Source organism: Apodemus sylvaticus, chromosome 15 (assembly GCF_947179515.1).
Source record: "Apodemus sylvaticus chromosome 15, mApoSyl1.1, whole genome shotgun sequence".
NCBI lineage: Eukaryota > Metazoa > Chordata > Mammalia > Rodentia > Muridae > Apodemus > Apodemus sylvaticus.
Window position 1 is genome coordinate 66,563,204 of NC_067486.1, and position 21,951 is coordinate 66,585,154.

General features: G+C 50.5%; 1 protein-coding gene across 2 annotated transcripts in view; it reads right to left on the reverse strand.

Moving 5' to 3' along the window:
* Nucleotides 1–4,936: 4,936 nt before the first annotated feature.
* Nucleotides 4,937–21,951, reverse strand: part of Itgb5 (integrin subunit beta 5) — a 115,664-nt gene continuing 98,649 nt past the window's right edge. Inside the window, exons 11-15 of one of the 2 annotated variants that reach the window (XM_052158115.1) lie at nucleotides 13,863–14,085; nucleotides 9,853–9,953; nucleotides 7,493–7,612; nucleotides 6,199–6,336; nucleotides 4,937–5,425 (exon numbers count right to left, since the gene is read on the reverse strand). In XM_052158115.1, the coding sequence (XP_052014075.1) occupies nucleotides 5,253–5,425; nucleotides 6,199–6,336; nucleotides 7,493–7,612; nucleotides 9,853–9,953; nucleotides 13,863–14,085 (755 nt within the window). In that variant the 3' untranslated portion in view covers nucleotides 4,937–5,252. Of the gene's footprint in view, nucleotides 5,426–6,169; nucleotides 6,337–7,492; nucleotides 7,613–9,852; nucleotides 9,954–13,862; nucleotides 14,086–21,951 lie in introns of both variants that reach the window. The other variant, XM_052158114.1, reaches the window with a different exon arrangement.

Below are 21,951 nucleotides of genomic sequence, written 5' to 3' on the forward strand. Positions count from 1 at the left end.
CATGACAAAATCCTTCACAGAGTCCTATGCTTTTAGGTTCTATTATCAATAATTTATGCTTAAGTTATTTAAGCATAGTCATTTAGTTATTGGGGTTTCAGGAAAACCACTCCAAAAACCAGCTATTCCGTAATGAGCTGAAAACACCTGCACAGCAACAAAATACAAGGCGGAGCTCCCTTCACTTCCCTGCAGCTTCCGAGGGACTTGGCTTTTCCCACAGGTCAGATCTCCCCAGGAGAGCTATGTGACAGCCACGGTCTATCCCTCCAAGGGCCAGTCATTAACCACCCATTCCAAGGGTAATTTCTCCTCAACCACTTGGTTCATTTCAGCCATCTAGCAGAGTCCAGAGCCCCTGGCCCTTTTGAATCTATTAGTTGAATCAGATGTCAGGCAGATTAAGACAGTGTTGTAAGACGCGTGGCCAAGATGAGGGCAAAGTGATACCAGATGGCTGCCTCTTCACTGTTCAAGTGCCCAAGGGTTCAGCTCCCTCTCCGAGTGCAAGTGAGCTTTCCTCCAGAAAAAGTGAGGTATTTTTCAACCAAGTCATGTCTCCAGAACTGAGTAGACAGCTCAGTAGCTCCTTAGGGCTTTCAGACTCCTAACTACAAGACAAAGATTCACTTAACACCAATAGAGCAGAGAGCCTCTTCCATGCTAGAGTAAGATAATCTCCACGATGCTAAGCTTTTAACCAAGACTCAAGGACATGAGCACTCAATTTTTAAAAACAATTCTTCTAGCACATTGTGTGCTAACTAAAAGATGCATCACACTTTCTGCAGAATCTTTGATGCTGGGGCTGGTTAGATATCTCAGTGGTTAAGAGCACTGACTGTTCTTCCAGAGGTCCCGAGTTCAATTCCCAGCAACCACATGGTGGCTCACAACCATCTGTAATGAGATCTGACGCCCTCTTCTGGGGTGTTGCTCTTGGATGACAGGACTGACTGTTTATGACAAAGGACCAAAACTAAAAATGTGTAGCGAGCCTAATAGGCTATATCACCCCACAGTGAGATCCATCAACATGAAAGGGCAATTACCTGCGAAGGAACCCCAGGAACAATCATCTTGTGGAAACCAGATTGCTCCCCTCAGGTGATGAACAAGATAAAAACTTGTCTAGCACCCCTAAGATCTGGAAATGACATAATGACTAATCGCACCGCTGGGCTGACCAAGATCACCTGCTCTCCTTGCTATGCATAACCCAACCATGCCTAGGCCTCCCCTCATAGAAAACCAAAGTGCCCGTCAGCTTCTGGAAGATAGATTTGAGGTGGGGGTGGGTCACTGAGCCCCTCTAAATAAAGCTCTTCCCTCTGACAAGGAATAGTGTCTCATACCTATAATTCTACTCAGGAGTTGCAGAGAGAAAGATCATGAGTTCAAGCAACTCATGATCCAAGGGCTACATAGTGCAACTCTGTCCAAAAACAAATATACAGCAGCTCACACCAGCATTGCAGCACTGAGAGGCGTAGTTAGCAAATTGGAGGCCAGCCAGAGCTACATAGCAAGACTGAAGGATTTTAAGTTAACTGGATCACTTAAAGTCGGAAGACCCACCTTAAATCTCGATCATTTGAGGTTAGAAGGCCCACTTTCAACCTAGCAGTCTATGGAAGGACAGAGAAGCTTGCTCTTGCCTGCTTCCTCTTGTCCTCAGCAAGTTCACTCGTCACTGGTATTAGAGCCTACTTCTTTGGGATTTCAACATAGACTGAAGACCAGCAGAGACATCCAGCCTTGTGGACTAAACAAACAATTCCTAGATTCTTGGACATTCTGTTGAGAGACTGGTTGGACTAGCCAGACTACAGCCCATGTAAATAATAATAAATCTCCTTTCTTTATATATAAAGTCTATCAGTTCTGTTCTTCTAGACAGAGAATCCTAACACTATCACCTGATTATAAAGTCCTTGGAGTCTCCTCAAGAATACAACCAGGGTTCCTTTCCTGTCTGCACTTGCAGAGAACTACACAGAACATGTGTCTCAAAAGGTGAAGGCTACACAGGCTGAGGCTAAGCAGATAAACCCAAGAGAACTGGATCTATCACAGTCATCCAAGTGACGGCTCTGCCCAGACTCCTGGGAAACTGAAATCGTCAGTACCTTCAAGATTAGCCCAGCCAGCCTTCCCATCTCACGGATGAGAAAAGTGAGGCCCATTGACTAGCACAAGCTACAGAAGAGCTAAATCACTCACTTTGCTGTTGGGAATGGAACAGACAGTCTAAGAGGCCAGGGCATGCCCCCATTGACTGGAGGACTTTCAAAAGCCTGTGTCAAAGCCCCTGTCTAATAATAGTTCCAAGCCTTTCATATTCATGCTTCAGGGGGACAGTAAGATCCAAGATATTGCAAAGGCCAAGAGTGTTTATCTCTGATTGGTATGATTCCAAATGCTTTCTACCTAATGATTCGATTTCCTATGTTGTTCCATAAGAATTTTTTAATTAGAGAAAAAAATCATTCAAGACAATCAATAAAAGCCTGGTGGATGGACCAGTCAGTAAAGTGCTTTATAATTTTTAAATTATCAGACAGATCTGATCCTGGTATGGTAATGCACATCTGAAATCCCAGCACTTGAGGTGGGGAAGAGGATGGACTTTGGTGAGTTCAAGACCAGCCTGGGCTACATAGTTCTAAGGAAGACTGAGCTACAGACTGAGGTCCTGTCTCAACAAACCAAACCAACAGAGCCACCAAGAGTACAGTGCTTGAAGCCACTTGCCTCATAAGCCTGTGGACTACAAGAGTTCAATCCTGGAAACCTACAAAAAGATATAAGAACCAACTCCACAAAGTTGTCCTTGGACCTCCACATGTATGCTGTGGCAAACCTGCCCCTGGCCCCAAATCATTTATGTATGTATATGAAACTGGGTTGTGCAAAATGAGGCATTTGGAATAGAGGGCCTTGTTACTACTTTTGACTCATTATGTAACCGCAGGTATGAGGAAATCACTGTTGGCCTTGGAATCTTGGGCCACAGTATCCCAGCTTATGTCAAGAACTTCCAGCAGGGGGCAGCAGGACACTGTTAGGCATGCAGTCCTCTTGGTGTCACTGAGAAAGCACCCATAATAACCTAGGCACTGGGTGGAAACAAGGAACAGTGACCCTGAGTGTTAGTCTCAGACTCAAGAGTGTCATGTGTTCACAGTACTGCCTACAGAAAACAGGATTTGAACAGGTTAGTGCATGGCCTCCAGGACACCCATAATAAGTAGAAAAGAACTTAAGTTTCCCCATGATCATCATTCTCCTCCTCCTTCTTCTGTTTAGAAAGTCTCAAAGCCATCATCATTTTCTTGTCTTATATATTTGTAAAGGGACTTATGGCCACTTCTCCAAGTTCCACAGGAGGAAGGACACTCAGGATCAGTTCTCTTTGTCCCACACAGTCAGCATCCACCCTAAAGCAGAAGAGAAGTGTGGTCCAATGCTCAGCCTAGGCTTGAAGCATCGCACTGACAAAAACCTTGAGCTGAGATGCTCAACAGTTAAGATCACTGACTGCCCTTGCACAGGATCCAGGCTCAGTTTCCAGAACACACATGATGGCTCACAACAGATTGTAACTCTAGTTCCCAGGGACCAAATTTAACACTCTCTTCTGGCCACTCGGCACCAGACACACATGTTATATACAGACATGCATACAAGCTAAACACTCATAATTTTTTTAAAAAAAAATCAAAATTTAAAAAACAAAGCATTAATGAATGATTTGTCAAGGAAGCGAGACATTGTGAGCCCAGGGCTTAGCACCACAAGGTCCATGACGAGCCTGACCCTCAGCAAGCCACATCTCTCTCCAGAGCCTGCTTACTCTTCTACATTCAAAGCAATGGGTCTGGAGACCACTGGGAGTTACTTTTCTCATAAGGGAGCCTAAAGAGAGTATTGGCTCTGCAGGAAACAGCAGCTGAGATGAACTCAGTTTCTGGACCTGGGTGGGACCTAAGGGCTTGGTAAAGTAAGGTGGCAGTCTGAGTTCATTATTTACATGGTGTCTTAGTCAGGGTTTGTATTCTTGCACAAGTATCATGACCAAGAAGCAAGTTGGGGAGGAAAAAGTTTATTCAGCTTACACTTCCACATTACTATTTATTACCAAAGGAAGTCAGGACTGGAACTCCCACAGGCCACGGAGGGATGCTGCTTACTGGATTACTTCCCCTGGTTTGCTCAGCCTGCTCTCTTATAGAACCCAAGAATATCAGCCCAGGGATGGTACCACCCACAATTGGTCCGCTCCTTGATCACTAATTGAGAAAATGCCTTACAGCTGGATCTCATGGAGGCATTTCCTCAAGGGAGGCTCCTTTCTCTGTGATAACTCCAGCTTGTGTCAAGTTGACACTTAGTACCAGCCAGTACACATAGCATAAGAAACATTTTGTGTGGAAGCCACACATACCTCCGCCCGCTAGCCATCTACACCGTCTATTTCTAGCTTTACTAATGCAGAACTTAGGTGGGAAACATGTGTTGTTCATACAGTTTCTATCTAAGCAAAACCAGGGAGGCCCAATGGGACCTGCTCAGCACTCTTGAAGCACCGTAATTACCCAAGCACATCACGGAGCCCAGCTCAGGAGTATTGGTCTGGTTCAAGTCCTGTCCCTATTAAAGTGTGGACATGCCAGTCTCTACCAGGGCTACTCAAGACCACTCAGAAAGGAAGGCCATGCTAGAATGTACAAAGCCAACACAAAGTTGCTTGGTTTCCATCTTTACTTCCAATCCCAGTCTCTCCTTTTCATCACAAAAGCACTAAACAAACATGAATTGGAGGGCAAAACCTAACATTTGCAAAGTGTGTACTTCCAATAGGCAACTCCCCAATTCCACCACCAACACCCACAGATGCCAGGCAGACAGCCCTCAGGGAACCAGTAATCAGATCTACACCATAAATGCGTGACCTTTTTATTTCATAGAAAACAAACAAACAAACAAACGGATCAACCCGAAAAAGCCAGACTGTGCCCTCTGTACACGCACTCTTCCATATACCTTCTTGTCTGGCCCAGCAGGGAAGGGAGGGGCAGCCCAGCCTTCAGCAGTTCACGGAGACAGCAAGCTGGAGGAAGCTGAGAACGCCAGAGTCTCCTTGCTCTCCCTGGCTTGGAGGGAAGTGGCCCCACGTGCCTGTGGCCTGCTGTGTGGGTAGCAGGTCCCTTACTGCTCATTGGAGGGCATCTCACTTGGCGCGTGCCTAGCTAGCGTGAGCAAGTGGTCCAAATAGTCCCAGGCGTGCCTGGCTTTGTCCTTTGTCCCCTCCAGCCATCCAGGAGCCTCAGTCCACTGAGCCATTGTAGGATTTGTTGAACTTGTTGAAGGCAAAATCTACAGTGTGTGTGGAGATGGGCTTTCTGTACAGGGGGTTTGAGGCCTGCGAACACAGAGAGGAGAGCACACGTGTTAGTTCAGCCTCAGGTCTGACCAGCACCTGCAGGGACGCCTGCTTCTGATTTGCTCTGTGCTCTGGGGCATCCCCTCCCTTCTCTGAGCTTAGGTAGACAGCCCCAGAAGCCCCTTGGAACCGGAACAGACGGACTCTAACTCTGGGAAGTCAGGGGTACTTCCCCTGAGCTCTGTTCTCCTGAGCCTGTCATGTGCCTGAGGCAGAAGGACTTGCTCACGTGACCATCCAACCGGGTCTGAGAGCTTGAGCTTTTCTCTTGGGTTCTGTCTCTGTGTCTGTCCGCCTCCCCACTGAGCTGGCCCAGCCTCTGGCATTTCGCCCTCAGCAGTCCCAATATGCACCAGGGTCTGCATGCCCCTTGTGTCTTCCAGGTGTGCAATTTTCCTATCCAGCACTGAAGATGTTGATTCTTCATTGTTCGTAAGTTTGTTTGCTTGCTCTGTGATACTAAGGCTAGAGCCCAGAGCCCTGCACATGCTCGGCAAGCACGCTACTGCTGAACTACACTCAAAATTTGGTTACTTTTATTTCGAGACAATGGCTCAGCAAGTAACCCAGGCTAGCTTTGAACGTCAAACTCCTCCTGTCTCAGCCCCCGAAGCAGCTGGGATTATAGGTGCAGACTACCATACCTAGTTCATTTTTTGTTGGTTTGACTGTTTTTAGCCTTTGGCCTCGACAACTTCTTTTGTTTAACCGTCCCCAACTTACCATTTCATAACGGGCCCTGGAGCGCTCGCTTTGGAACTTGGCAAACTCTCGGCGGTCATGGATGGTGACGAGTAGCTTCCAGATGGCCAGGAGTGCCAACCCAATCAGGAGGATGCTGCCAACCACAGCCAGCAGTATGGTCATGGCATTGGGGGCACTTCCACACTCTGGAAGGGACCAGGAGACAGGTGTGCAGAGCCATCAGCATCCCAGTTACATCCTAGGTGAAAGGTTGCACCCTCCCTTCTGCCCATCCCCCTTCACGTTGCCTGTGTGACCCTGAAAGCTGGGGTGAGTGCAGGGGGTCTCCCCAAGGAACAGATAGCGAAAGAGTCAGAGAACTCAGTAACTGTTTCAAGGTCACACAGCCAAGCGGTGACAGGAATGAGGCCCCTGGTGAATGTCTACACCTCTACTGGGCTGTGCCCCAGACGCTCAAGCCTGGCCCAGCTCCAGGGCAGGAGGCTGGGCCACACACAGCCCAGCTTTCATATCAGTGGCTTCAGGGACAAACCAGGCTGGCAGGAGGTGGCATGCACCACTTCTGAAAGGGCTGGCCTGGGACCAGGCATTTCTGAGCCCTTAGCGAATGTGCCCATTTCCAAGCAAAGGCAGGGCTTGAAAGCAAGGCCTCTCTGCCACAGGCAAGCACCCTGGGTTGGTGCTACACTTCCTGTCTCTGGCTTAGGAAGACAATACTGTGTTTGGGGGTTGGGCTCAAACCTGCAAATTGGGCTCTGTGCCCTGGAATCTGCAACCCTTTTTCTACTCCCTCCCCAACCCCAAAACTGAAATGGCTGGAGTCCCGGTCGCTCTGAGGCACAGGCGTTCGTCCTGGTGCCCAGAACCCACACAAGATAGAATTGTGGGTACTGAGCAGGCAGCAGGTAGGAATGCTAGGCCCAGAGCTAGGTCTGCCCTTGGAATCGCCACTGGGAAACAGCAGTGGCCAGAGGGACTGCCGTGACCTGGATAATCCTCAACTTAAGGGCCACACCAGCCCTGCTGGAGCAGTTGCCGTGCACCTTCCCTGCAAAACCCTTCAACCCAGCACACTAAGGTTTCCCCTCACAGTAAGGCCCCACAGCAGCACCCCAAAGCCCCACTACCCCAGCCTTAGCCCTCTGCTCCAACAGTTAGGTTGGCTAGTGTCTTCCACGCATGTACTTTGAGATGGAGTCTCAAGTAGCCCAGGCTGGCCTTTAAATGCCCCAAATTTCTCATCTCCCCATTTTTACTTTCCAGAGCACTTAGCCTTGCACCACCACAAAGGGACTGGCACGAGAAAGCGGGCTGAGGATGGCCTCCAAGGCTCTCACCTACCTGGTTCCCTGAGGACCGTCAAGTTGGACCGCCCGTTGGGCAGCTCTGTGTAACTGAACATCATGACGCAGTCCTTAGCAGTTTTGTAGAAGCAAAGCACAGCCTCCTGGTCATCTTTGCCTGAGAGAGAAGCAAGCAGAGACATCCTGAGCGTCTCTTTGGGTTGCACTAGAACCACTCATGGGTGTGGATGGAAGTCAAGCCCCGCAGGAAAAGATGGGAGATTCCAAGGGGCCGCGGGGCTTTAAAACGAGCTCAGATTTCTCACATCAAGATCACAGGCCCAAGGACTGAGCTTATTGATTTGGGGACATGTGGATCCCATCAGGGCTGTCAATCCTCTGAAGTGCTGGCTAGTAGTGATGTGAAAGAAAAGACGTCTTCAATGGTTGGGAATGGACATGGATGAACGGGACTGGATGCAGCAGGCCCGAGTGAATGTCTGCTTTTGGAAACTGGCCCAGTCTGCAGGGCTGAGTTGACTAAAGAGGACCAGAAGTTGCTCTTCCTTGAGAGCTGGAACTCAGGGTGCTGAGGCTCTGAGGATGAGAGGCTGCGTGGTGGCACTCCACACTGAGGCCATCTGTGAGTCCCCATCAGAGAGCTGGCCTTTAAAGGGCCAGCTCTTGTGCATAAGAGGTCTAACCCAGGGCAAACCCCTTCCTTGGCTGGCACAGTCCTTCTCTCTCCCCATACTGCCACTGTCCCTGTCCTGTTCAGGTACAGGTCCCCAGAAAAGGGTTGTAGGTCTGATCTTTCCCGTCTTTTCAACCTGGCTGAACAGGCTCTTCAGCTAGGTAGTAGACGAACACCTGGTGTGGTTCCCAAACATGATGGCCCAACTTTTCTCTCAGCCCCCTTAGATAGGTGTGAGTTTATTTTTAAAAGCACAATGAAGAACTGGATGCCACAGCCCACAATTATAATCCCAATACTTGGGAGTCTAAGACAGGAGGACGGAAAGTTTGAAGTGGGGAATATAGTGAGAACAATATAAAAATAGGAAGAAAATTAATAAGGCTGGGCACGGTGGTACACACCCTCAATCCCAGCACCCATGAGGCAGAGGCAGGTGGGTCTCTGAGTTGGAGGCCAGCCCTGCCTACATAGTGACTTCCAGGCCAGCCAAGACTCCCAAAGTGAGACCTTGCCTCGAAAATAAATAAACAAGCAAGCAAACAAACAAGTAAATAACTAAGGAAAGCAAGCAAGCCTGTCTGGAGTGACTCAGACATATACTTCTTTCTCTGCAGATTCCCCTTGGTGGGTCGGGCTAGAAAGAAACTGTCCCACATAGGACAGGCTTGTTTGCGGGAGGTGGGAAGGGAACTCTCTTTCTTTCCTAACTATATGTGCTTCTTGAAAAAAAGAGCTCAGCCAGGCCCTGGATAACAAGCCAGGGAAAGAGCGAAAGGCAGGGATGTGAAGGGCTGCAAAGAATTCAACTCCCCAGAGTCTGGCGCGACGAGGCTGGCCACATGGTAAATGCTCACTGAAGGTTCGCGAGATAAACAGACTCAGCATCCTTCAATGCTATGTGATCGGGCCACACAGTTCGTCAAAACCAGGGAAGAGGAAACTAGAGTCTACAAAGAGAGAATCCAGGAGGAAGGCAGACAAAGCCAGGACTGGGAGTTTACAGCAGCTGGGGGTCAAGACAGAGAGCAAGTCTGGTAGTACTGGCGAGCCTTGGTTGGAATCTCTCTCTTCAGATATGCAGTCCCTTAGGAACTGCTTAATTGTTTCAAAATGTAGCCAATTTAGGAAACTCACAGTGTTGTACCACCACCCAAAAATGTCTACATGTGTTGTTAGCATTCAGTCTCTTGCCCCCTCTTCCTAGTCTTTCTCAACTGGCACTGTCTACGGTGGACAGCGTCTAATATTTCTCCCTAGCTTCTTCTCTTAGCCCAATATGTTGGAGGCGCATGCATGTTCTGATGTTAGTGCTCTGCCTCTTTTTTTGTGGTAACATAATATCCCATTAGGGATGCATATTGTACATTTGTTTTACCATTCATCAATTAATGAAAAACTGACCATTACAATCAACTCCATAGCCATTTATGTAAAAATCACCCACAAATCTTTAGGTCATGATTGTGTGCTGATTCTGTGAACAGCTTTTTGGGCAGATGCCAAATCGATTTCTGCCCAACTGATTTCCGTATGAAAGTCCTGCCAATAACATGCAAGGTCACCATCCCAGGGTCCCCTTGGGAAGCCAGCAATCGCGTCAAGGAAGCTATGCTGGGTTTAACTCAAGGCTGACACCATTCGATCCCCAGAGAAGAAAAAAACCCCAATATGCCTGCCAAGGTCCAAAGAGACAGCTGTCCACAGTTCTGCAGGGCACTCACCGATGGTGTCTACCCACGTGATCACCTCATCTTTGCACTGGTGTTGGCAGGTCTGGTTGTCAGGTTTCCCCTGGTGAAGCAGCGAGCATTCTACACAGTCTCTGAGAAAATCAAGGTGGTTGTTAGTGGCTGTACATTATCCCGAAGGTTCTGCTGCATTCTGGAAGTCTGGCCCTGGGGACATGATGCTCTGACATCTTGCTGGTGTTAAAAGGAACAGGGTCTCAGGGAGATATGTTCGAGTTTAGAGGTATGTCTTATACACTGGCCAATTTGCCACCTGCAGACACTCCCAATGCTGACAGCAGGAACCAAGCCAAAGCCATCTGCACAGTGAAGAGGCTGAGGAGTCAGCAACATGGGGAGAGGTTTCCAGAGCATAAAAGTTATTCGGGCCCATAGAGGAGCCTCTACATTCCTGGGTCTGTGTTTGGAGCCCTTGTGTCACGCCAACTTCAGTATCCCCATCTGTCCCTCTCTGGACAAGGCTCAGTAAGTCTCAATGCCTGGGCTCAACTGCAACCCTCAGAGTTGACCTTTAGGGTGGGGCTTCCTGGTAATTCGGGTGCCTGGAAGAACCTGATGCCAGTATCTGGGTACCCTGGGCTCCAACCCTATCCCCACATAGTGTCCCCTACCAGCATCCTTCCAGGGCACGCTGGCCACTTACGTGGTAACTGTCTACACTAAAGCTGGTACATTTTATAACAGAGACCTTCTCTAGAACACACGAGGAGCCAAAAAGAAGCCGCCTGGGTCTCCCACCACCCACCTTGGGCTGACAGCACGTGAGGATGCTTTATTGCACACAATGCTCTGTTGAGCAGTAATCATTACATTCTGAATTAGCCAAGCTGGGTTCGGACAGTCTCTCTCACAAGACTGCAACAGCTCGGGAACACAGCTGGGAGGCCAGGCCTCAGGCAAAGTCGCTGCTAAAATTTTATAAGAGAGGAAAGGTCCTTGCCTCCTTGGGAAGACCAGGGTCTTGCCATGGGAAATGCAAACTCCAGGGCAGAATAAGTACAGAGGACTCTGGGAAAATGGCACTCCGAGGTCTAAAGACACGAGAGGGGGTGTGCAGGGGAGGTGCCCTGACACTAAGGTGATGGACGTCCCCACAAAACCCCAGTCACAAGGGGACAGGTCACCCTGCTCATCCAGCTGGGTGTCTAGAAAGTTCCCTGGTTCCAGGGAGAAGCCACATATCTGACTTAAGTTGTATTTTCAGCACAGGAGCAGGGGACCTTGGCCTCAGGGCTGGAGAGAGCTACTTTACAGGAGAAGCGGGTCAGGACCCCTCCTGGAGTCTTGCCTCCCAGACACACTCCAAACCAGCTTCTGGACATCAACAAGGACTGGACAATGGGTAGATCATAAAGAAAGAGGGCTATGACTTTCTCAAGAGGGCGCTGATATGCTTAGGAATCTAACTATTCCGGAGTTGGTGGCAAATCCTGTACAGAGCCATATTGGGGCAGTCATGCATTTGGTCGGAGTTTGACATGGTCAAGGACAATCCCTGGGGCAGGAATCTGCCTTTAGGACTTAATAGGGAAGTAGGTTAAAGCAGGAATTTTTATCCTAGGGTGGAGAAGTTCAGTGAAGGTTAAGTTCATAGTTCCTGCAGGTCTAGGAATTCCTGAATTAAGCAGGTGACCCACCCAGCTGCCGGAGCAGTCAAGATGAGGACCTCCAAGAGAAGCTAGACAACTTCCACCGGAACTCAGCCCGGAGTCTGGGGGGAAGGGTTTGCCCAAACTGTTAAAAGGTCTGGCGCCATTAAAGTTTCCGGCCTTGATCAGTGAAACGTTGTCTTGGCCCTTCTTCTTTTCGCCCCTTCCCTATCCATCCCTCAGCTTCTGTTCCAGCAACCCAGTCGTAATAGCTGCATGCAGCTAAGGAATACAACAAAATCCTCCTCTCCTGGGCTGATCTCACACACTCTATGAAGTTGCAGCTGGGCAGTATAGCTCATAGCTGTCTCCCATACGGTTACTTCTCCTTCCATGTCTCCTCAGGGTAGGCAGCCTCTGCCAGTAGTCAGGAAGGGGTGTTTCCATCTTTGGTCATTCATGCTTGCTGGACCGTCCACCAGCCTCCTGGATGAACACATGGCAAACAGGATGCCTGCTTCCGGATGGCAGGAACCCACAGCTTCCCTCAGATACCCTGCTGGGTCACCACGGCTCCAGGTCATTCCTCGGACACCCTCCGACAACCCATGTGGACACAGCAACCTAGAACTGAGCCCCCTGTGCTGGGGGAAGCTCAGAATGCACTGTAGTTATGTATTAAAGCATGTCTGCCTCTTTACAAAAAACAAGCCGCTCACAGAGGTTTTTGTTCAAGGCATGTTAATTAAAATCAGCTGGAGCGGAGTGTGACCTCACCAAAGTGAAGGGTGTGTTTGGTTAGTTCTAGAACACGAGGGATGAAGGGCCAATGTGTTCAAACCCTCTCAGAAAACAGCGAGTAGGAAAATGGCCTAAAATTCCATGATCAAAAAAACTTTGGAAAAAGGGCAAGAAGAGAGGGAAGGAGGAAAGAAAGAAAAAAGGAAGGAAGGAAGGCAAAGAAAAGGAGAAGGAAAAGGGACAAGAAACAAGTTTGCATTAGACCATGAAAGAGACAGAAGGTCCAGGGACAGATAAGAAGGGCCACTTCTGTTCTCTGGGCCTTCTTAGCGCTTGTCTGTCCCTGAGGTATTTAACTGCAAGACAACCCTGCATGGCCTGCCACTCCACAGGAAGGTAAGGAGGCTTCAGCTCCTTCACTGACTCCGTGTGCTGCCCTAGTTCCGCCCACTCCCCATGAGCCTCATGTGCCCTGAGCGGTGGGAGCAACACTGACTGGAAGCCGTGGGAGCTGGAGGGTGGGGGTGGGGGAGTCCCCTGGGCACAACCTGCTTACTTTGGCTGTGATTCCAGTCACACAGGCATGGTGCCTGGCTACTCCCTGCCTATCTTGTCTCTCGATCTGGAGGCAGGTTCAGCTGCCTGTGCCCAGGGTTGTCTGTGGCACATGGCCAGGGGAGGGTCAAGCCATTCAGAATGCTTGTGAGCACAGCTGACCAGCCGCAACTGCAGGATCTGCGAGCATTGGCTCGCTTCATTATCAGCTTGGCCAGCCATCTGCCAAAAGAAAATCACACACTTGTGCCCCTCCGCCAAGGAGTGACACTGCCTGTCCCCCTCCCTACCTCCCCCAGCTCCCCCCCCCAGTGCTGCCTGACTGCCTCCTCACTCCAATGATGAGGCAGCTGTTATCCAGCAAGTTCTGACAGCCAACGGCATGCCTGTGCTCCAGGAAGCACCGCGGCTTGACTCTGGAAACTGCCCTTTGTCGTGTGAAGAGCAGAGCGGAGGATGGTCATCAGGCTGTGTGACCTGACCCAGCGCTGAGCCAGTGTCTGTAAGCCTGGACAACCTCTACATTCTGTCCCGCTCTATCATTAGCATAAATAGAGCAGAAAAATCCAAAGCCCCTGCTTCGGGCATCTCTCTCTAGGTCAGCTCCTTTCCATCCTATTTGCCTTCTGATCACAGTCTGATTAATGCAGCCGTTCCCACGGGCCTGGTGTATGAAGCATTGCTCGGGAGATGCTCTGTCGAGAACCGTAGTCACGTGGAGAAGGACACACACCACATTTCTTTCTGAGCACAGTGTCGTATGCTCAAGGCTCGGAGATGCTGGTGCGTCTGGGCCCAGCACCAGGTCCGTCTCATTCACCCCTGTCGCTCTGCAGTTTCCAAACCTGCTCAGACGGGATTGGTGATGTTGGTTTTTGTGGACTATTTTAACTTCTCCTCCACCGATTCTCTCTTCCTCCTCCATAACCACCAATAACAGCATTTTATAGCTGGTGTTGTGGTGACTGTTAGTACAAGTTTTGCTTGGCAGCTGTGCTGTATGCATGGGAGAGGCTGGGCATCGGGCACAAGAGAGAGCCAGGGAGGGCCGCCTGCTCAGACAGGCCTGGGGTTGAGGGTGGAAAAGCAGGCCCTTACCTCTTAGAGCTGCAAGCGTCTGGGCAGGTGGGGCACTTCTCACACGTCTCCCCAAAGGCTCCGGGCTCCGTGCACTGGCACTGCCCACAGACACAACGGCCTCGGTCGCTGCAGATCTGGCCATCCTTGGCCCTGCACGTGCTGATGTCTGTTGAGCAGTTACAATTGTCCCCAATGTAACCTGCGTGGCACTTGCATTCTCCGCAGTGACACTCGCCGTGGCCTAAAAGAACACACACGTGCATCAGTCAGGACCTGCTGGTCTCTATATATGATGAACATATCCCCCCAGTGCCTACCATGTGCCAGGGAGAGGAATCCCACAGAGACTGAGGCACTGACTTTCTCTCAGAACCAGCGAGGGCCTGATGATGCCACAGAGTAATACGTGTGACCTGGCAGGGTACAGACTGGTGTTTTTAAATGGTCCAGTCCCTGGCCAAGCCATGACTCAAAACCAGAAAAACTTCCTGATTCAGTTGATGTTTGAAAATAGTCTCCCAATATGTCCACACCAGAAACTGAATATCGGGAGGCAAAACTACTGATGAGATTAGATGAGATTAAGCAGAACGGTGTCTTTCAGACAGTCTGGTTGGGCCCTAAACCTACCAACATGAGCAGGGACCTGGGGGGTGACTACAGAAGGTGGCTAGGGGACAACAGACGCAAGATGCTCTGCAGCTGGCTTGCAAGATAATCAAGAGATGCAAGGAACCACTGTTCTAGAAGCTGGGGAGACCTAGCACCTCCAGGGGCGGGGCGAGAGGGAGTAGAGCCAGGCAGGCCCCTGACTACAGGAAACAAACGTGGACTTTCTGACCTCCCGACAGCTTGAATGCATAAAACATATGGTGATTCCTCACAGGCCCAAGCAAAACCAAGCCCAGCCACACTTCCTGAGTCCTGGTGAGGGGCTGACTTCCAGCTCTGACCCTGAGGCCCTGCGGTTAAGGGGGGGGGGGGGAGAGTTAGGGGGAAGGGTGTGTGAGGGAGGATGAGGGAGGGCTGCGGAGCCTCAGCTCTTACTGGCACTCAAGTATTCTTACTTGTGATCAAGTCTAGCACTGACTGGGGTACCGTCAGCTCTATCCATTCTCACAGCAACCCACGAGGCAGGCGTGTTACTCATTTCATGAGACATGATATTGGGTGGTGGTGGCACACCCCTTTAATCCCTGAACTCAGGAGGCGGAGACAGGTGAATCTCTGAGTTGAGACCAGCTTGGTCTATAGAATGAGTTCCAGGACAGACAGGGCTACACAGAGAAACCCTGTCTTAATGACCCCCTCCCCGGAAAGGCAGAATCTGGAATGAAACTGATGCATAGAAGAGACGGCTCACAGAAAGTCACTCCGCTAGCTGCAGTAGAGCCCAGAGAGTCAGCTCGGTGTATCTGCTCCAAACTCCTACTTTACTGTCTCTCACAGCAGGCTTGGCCATCATGACAACCTATTGGGGACAACCTCATCCTTCTTGCTGGATGGGTCCTGCCCCCCAGCCTGTCAGGGAGGAGGTGTAGTAGAAATTAAATTGTACTGCAAACCGTCACGTGCTTGCCAAAAGCAGATTCTGAGGACAGGAGCATGTCTTTTTCAAATGTCGTTTGAAACTGTCCTGAGCAGGCAAGCCCTCTGGCCCTGTGACGACACACAGCTAATGGTATTACAAACATTGTGCCCTTGAGAACTGGCAGGTCAGCCATCTCTAACAGAGGCAGACTGTTTACCCCATGGTATAAAAATGTCCGCAGTGGGAAGCAGCTGAGGCACATCCTCAAAAAGCACTCTCCTTGGCCTGGGACGCTCATTTGGGAGCCCCAGCGATCGATCTGTCTCAGCAGGGCTTCCCCCGGTTTGGTGGCGGCGGGGGGGGGGGGGGGGGGGGGGGGCGGGGGGGCAGGGGTTGTAAGCAACAGATTTGATGCCGTTTGCTTGTTCTCTCTATTGGGTTCCCCTAGTCACCTCTGTTGGATGGCCGACGTGCCCAATTTGATGATGCTTTTGCTGTCTGTCTGGGACTTCTTGCTTGTTCTTTTGCTCGCTAGATCCCTAGCAAATGAAGTCCATCAAAACAAGAAGTATGGCTCCTGGATATCATTGTGGGGAGCAGGGAGGCACTGCCTCAAGGTTCTGCAGGCATCAGGGGTAGCATCCTCATCACTGCCTGGAACTGGGTGTGACTACCTGCCCGGCATAACGTGAGTGTCCTGCAAAGCACAGACACCAGGTCCGCTGGGGATCTCAATTTTCCAGTGCTATAAACGGCTCAACTCTTCCTAGGGTTCATTTTCAGTTGTGTCTCGCTCTGGGTAGTTACATGCACACGTGGACGGGAGTCCACTGGTCCAGAAGAGGGTGTAGCAGACCTCAGAGATGGACTTGACAGGCTGTAAAAGCCTCCTGACATGCGTACTGGGAATTGGAGTCTATTCTGTAAGAACAGCAAGTGTTCTTTGCCACTGAGTTCTCTCTCTCTCTCTCTCTCTCTCTCTCTCTCTCTCTCTGGCTCATTTTAAAGGCTGATTTATCAGCATATCTTCCTCCTTGGTGCCTGTTGCTAAGGCTGACGTCATCAAGATAACCAGGAGATTAAATGTACCCAGTGTCCACCCATATGTGAGTTCGAGACTGGAGAGCAGAGCTTTGGATGTCATGTCAGCGAGGCTCTGCAGTGAATTCAGCTCCACTTTGGTGTCAACTCTTCTGACACTGGATCCCAGCATGCTCCTGACCACTCATGAATCTGCTCCGCAATATAGGTTAGGACCTAACTTTAGAGAGGCGATAGCCACTCATCTTCCTGGCCCTCTTCTTCTGGCTTATCTGCTCTGCGGTGCCCACAACCTATAAGAAACAGGAGGGGCGGACCATCTGGAGTGTCCCTGTGTCCCAACCCTCCTTCATACGATAGTGTATCCACTCACTCAGGGGCTCCAAGGCACAGAGCATTTCACAGGCTGTGCTGAGGCGCATGGCCAGGCCTGTGGAAAGGGAAGAATGCCAGGCAGGCCGAGAGGAGGCGGAGGAATGCTGCCCACACCACACAGTAACTGGCATGTGATGTGGCTGCCACAGGAACATACCCGTACAAGGTCACAGTCACACAGGATTCAGAATGACAACTGTCTTTCCACCAGCATGTGACCAGCACTACTTTGGGACAATGGCAACCTCCCAAAGGAGTCTTCAAAGATGATACACAAACCCCTCATTTTTGTCCCAGGGACTGTGTCGGTCAAGAGCCTAGCTTAAATCGAAGTAGTTTATGGCTAGAGGCAAACTTCACCCAACATTTCTTCATGGGAAATCTGCAGAAAAGGTAAAGACTGTACTGTGAATATCTAGACACTTCCCATACTCCACCAGTTGGCACCACTTGTAAGTTTATTTATTTATTTAGTTAGTTAGTTAGTTAGTTAGTTAGTTTTTTTGAGACAGGGTTTCTCTGTGTAGCCCTGGCTGTCTTGGAACTCACTCTGTAGACCAGGCTGGCCTTGAACTCAGAAATCCGCCTGCCTCTGCCTCCCAAGTGCTGGTATTAGAGGTGTGTGCCACCAGCTCAACTTGTGACTTTATACAAGATGGCTCTGACCCTCTTCTGCATCAGAACCCTCCAGAAAGCACAGGCCTAAGAACCACAGAAGGCATGGTTGGTATTTCCCATCGTGAAGGACTGACTCTAAGCTGAGCTCTAACCTCCTTTCTGCCTCTGGTTTTGGCAGCACCGTAAAGCGATCCGCATAGAATTTCAAACAGTATCCCAAAGCATCGACATTTTGGAGATGTGCATTACTCCAGGGGTGGGTTTTGGGTACCGTGTGGTTACTCAAAGGAAGGAAACATCTGCATGCAAAGGTCTTCTTGCTGTAGCACAGCCATGTTCAGCAGCAGTGCCTGGAGCTCTGAGCAGCAAGGAAGCCCCACTTGCTTGTGGGCACATGTGCTACCTTGCGGGCCCCAGAGCTCCAAGGCCACCGGAGCTGAGCGGCCTCCAGATCCAGGCAGCAAGAGCGCCTAGGACAAGAGTCAGGGGAAGAGGGTACACCAGAGGGCACCACAGGCTCTTGGAGGGGACAAGACCCACCAGAGTCACAGTGTGTCCAGAAAGCATCCCCACCCCCCAATGCAGCGCAGACAGGACAGGCAAATAAAGCAGCTGTGGAGGAGAGTGCGAGGAACCCAGTCTACCTGAGAAAGCTGGGAACTTCCTCAGGTGAGGTGAGGAGCTGTGGGACACAGCAAACCTCTACCTGTGGCTTTTTGGCTTCCACATTTGAGTATTCCAAAGCAAATGCAAAGAAAACCAAATGCGGGAAAGCTGCCAAGGCCTGTACTTGATGGCATTGTGGAGGCCACCAATGCTCATGTCCTTAAGGGATCCTTGTCCCCAGTGGAGAGACTCTAGTAGTTACAGTTTGGTGGCCGTCAGGCTGCTTGCTGCCTTAAAGACAGCACAGCATTTTGGGACAAAAATGAGGGGTTTGTGTATGTTAGATCCATTTCATCTTTGAAGACTCCTTTGGGAGGTTGCCATTGTCCCAAAGTAGTGCTGGTCACATGCTGGTGGAAAGACAGTTGTCATTCTGAATCCTGTGTGACTGTGACCTTGTACGGGTATGTTCCTGTGGCAGCCACATCACTGTGGTTTAGTGGCACAGCCTTTGCCTAGCATAAACAGGGCCTTCCCTTCCACCCCCAGCACCGCACGCACATCCTGCACAAAGCTAAATGTAATTAGGTGAAGGTGTGGCATCCACCATTGTGTCCTTCACATTGGATGCTGTTCCTAACTAATAACAGGGATCTTCCCCAGGGAGGTGGGCTAAGTCCCAGCATCTGCAACATAGTAACACAAGGTAGGTTACCACTCCTGAGACTACTGTCTGTCATCTTGACTCAAAGTCTCCCTTTAAAAAGTGTAACCGGCACAGCATCAGAACCTTACAGGTCTGATACATTGTATCCATATTGGAATGTCTCCTCTTAGACATCTTAGTTGATATCTTAGTATCTGTGCAGCCATGCCCTCCATTACCCAAAGGAACACATATATTAAAACGACAAGGGACATTTGGCTCCTGCTCCCAGGATCAATAACCATCAATTGCCAGCACCCAGGACTTAAAGTGAAGCCTCTTCATCAAAGCATCAAGCCAACAGGCTGGAGAGACAGCTCAGCAGTTAAGAGCGCTGACTGCTCTTCCGGAGTGTCTGAAGACAGCTATAGTGTATTCATATAAATAAAATAAATGAATCACTTCAAAAGTCAAGCCAAATGATAATGCTATCAAGAGAGAGGGCATTGACTTCAATGGTGCCTGTTTAATATCACACAGACATAAATGTTTTCATCACACACACGGGATATGAAGGACAGTGGCACTCTGCCAGGAATGGCTACACATGTAACTTACGATCGGCACCTCCTTTGTCAGAATGATTGGCAGCTAAATGAACAGGAAGTTGTAAATGTGCTTATTTATACAGAATTTCAGCTCTACAGAATTCACAAAACAGTGCTTATGTGGGCTAGCAGCCAAGTCTCCCCGCCTCCTTCTACTAAGCAGAATATTGGCTATTCAGAGGCCTGGGCTAGAGTTGGGGAGCCAGTGGCTGGCAGGCAGTGGAGGCAGTGAGGGGAAGCTCACTGATGCTTCACGAAGGTGAAGAAGATCGAGGAGGAGGATGCTAATGGGGTCCCAGGATGAGGTTGGGCAGGCAAGCAAGCCACAGACATCTCCCACAGGCAAGCTGGACAGGACAGGACAGGACAGGACAGGGAAGGAAGCACGAGGATTACAGAGCTTTCTTCTGAAAGATGAAGGTTCAGGAAGGCTTTCTGGGGAGAAAGAGAGGTGTGGAATTCTAAAGGACTCCCAGGCAGACTGGCAGGAGGGAAGGTGACTGAGGCCAAGGCTGTGCCTTTGGGAGGGCGGGGCTGAAGATGCTGAGCTGAGCATGGGCTTGACCAAGTTCGAATCCTCCCTGTGGACTGTGAGCTCGGAAACCCCCAGAACACGCTTCTTTTCCTGTCAGTAAGAGTTAAACTTTGTGGCAATTCCCTAAAGAAAAAAAAAAACTTGCCTTTTTGCAAGGAAAGCCTCTGACATGGTCTACGGCCCATGGCATGCCCTGAAGAACTGCCTGCCCCAAACCGTGGGCTTTGGCTAGAAGGGAGAGCTATGAGGCAGACACTGAGGACTTCAGGAAACAGGGTGACTGTGTCAGTGACAAGAACAGCAGAGGATCTGACAGCCGGGCAGCATCACCTTGAAGGAGGGAAGGAATGAAGGACGGAGAGCTGTGGACTGCAGGCAGTCGGTACCTAGCAGAGAGGAGGCGCTGCCCAGCCTCCCTAGGCCACTGCACACCCACAGAGACATCACTCTCAGGACAAGCAAGGGTGGATGGAGTTGGCCATGAAGAGAAGTGGGACCCAGTCCTGAGACACGGAAGCATCTAGATCCTGAGGCAGCAGTCAGCAGGATTCTGGGATCAGATTCTAGCCTGCACCCTGGTCTGCTAGCACTGAAGCCTTACGTCTTAACTCTTTATTTCTAAGAGAGGCTAGTAGAAATAAATAGGTCTTTACTAGGTAGTCCTGTGAGGTAAGCTTCAATATACTTGGCATCCAGTAAGCACGGCCTTCCTCGCCCCTACTGCTGCTGTCACTGGAGGGAGGCCTCGTGCCAACTTGTTCGAAGGCCTCCAAAGCTCTAAGTTCCCATGGATTACCTGATCCACGCCCAAGCTGGGGTGCAAAGCACCCACACACTGCCTTCGAGCACCGGGACCTGGTGGAGCCACTGAACCACGGCCAGGAGTCTACAGGGAGTGGTTCACAACACAAAGGGCCACTGAGCCCTCCCTGAGGAGTTCCCCGGTGTCCTCAACACGGGCATATCCAAACTTGAATAAACACATACATTTTGAATCAGCAAAGGGAGGTAGGCCTGGCTGCCAGCCTCAGGCCTCAGTTCCAGGCCCAGAAAGGCGGCTCCCACGCGGTTTCACCACAGGCTGGGCTTTCCGAGGCTGGAGGACAAGGGGCTTGGGGGAAGAAGGGACCAGCTCGATGGAGAAAGCTGAGAGTGGTTCTCATCAGAAGTCACCACCTTGGGAACTCCAGAAACTAGCTCCTCTTTAGATCTAGAAGCCACTGACTCCCTCCCCTTCCTCCCCACCTACCCCCCAGGCCTCTGTGGCCCTGGGAACATTGAAGGGAAGATGGCCTTCAGCCTGGGAGGGCGCTTGCTTCCTCTCTTCCAGGTCTCCCCCCTCCCTCCCTCCACCCGAACAACTTACCCTCACAAGAATCCACACCCACTACCTCCTCTACCCATAGCCACGCCTCCTCTCTCCCCATAGTCGAGGTTGAGGTCACCTTCATTCAGATGCCCTCTCTGCCACAACTGCACCTCAGCTTTCAACGCCCCACAGTCCCTCTTAGCCTCAGAACAGGCCACATAAACAGGAAGTAAGTAAAGAAACACGGAGCGTATGTGAGCTGCGGGACCTGACCCATCCCGAGTAACTTCCCTGGTACCTCAGGTCCACCCTCACTTCTGTGCCAGACATCTGAGTGAAATTTTGGGCAGAGGTGGCACCCTCCAGCAACTGTCATGAGAACAGGGTACCAAGATGGCAGCTTTGTGTGGTGTAGAGTGTCTGTCTGTCTGTGTCCTGCAATGCCCTGAGCCAGGGCCCACAGTCTCTCCCCCTGCACCTGTGAGAAGGGAGACTTGGGAGGCCTCTGCACTCTGGCATCCGGGACACTCTGATGCCAGGTTTAGCAGTCTTCTCAGGTGAACCGACTCTGTGCCCAGACACATACCCAGGACTCTATTTGGGACTTTGAACAGGAAGGGGAAATCTCTCCGGAGACATACTATTCCCCCTGCTTCTCTGTTGACAAACAGGCTAGAGTTATGTAATTGTCCCTCGCTGTCCTCGTGAGCCCCTGGCTGGCCAGGGTGTCTCCTCCTACTCTGACCTACTCCACTGTTCGACACTTCCCCTCCGTGCACAGACCTTAGTTACGGAAAGAGCCAAGGCAGAGGACTTCTGAGATGCTCCGGATATTCCT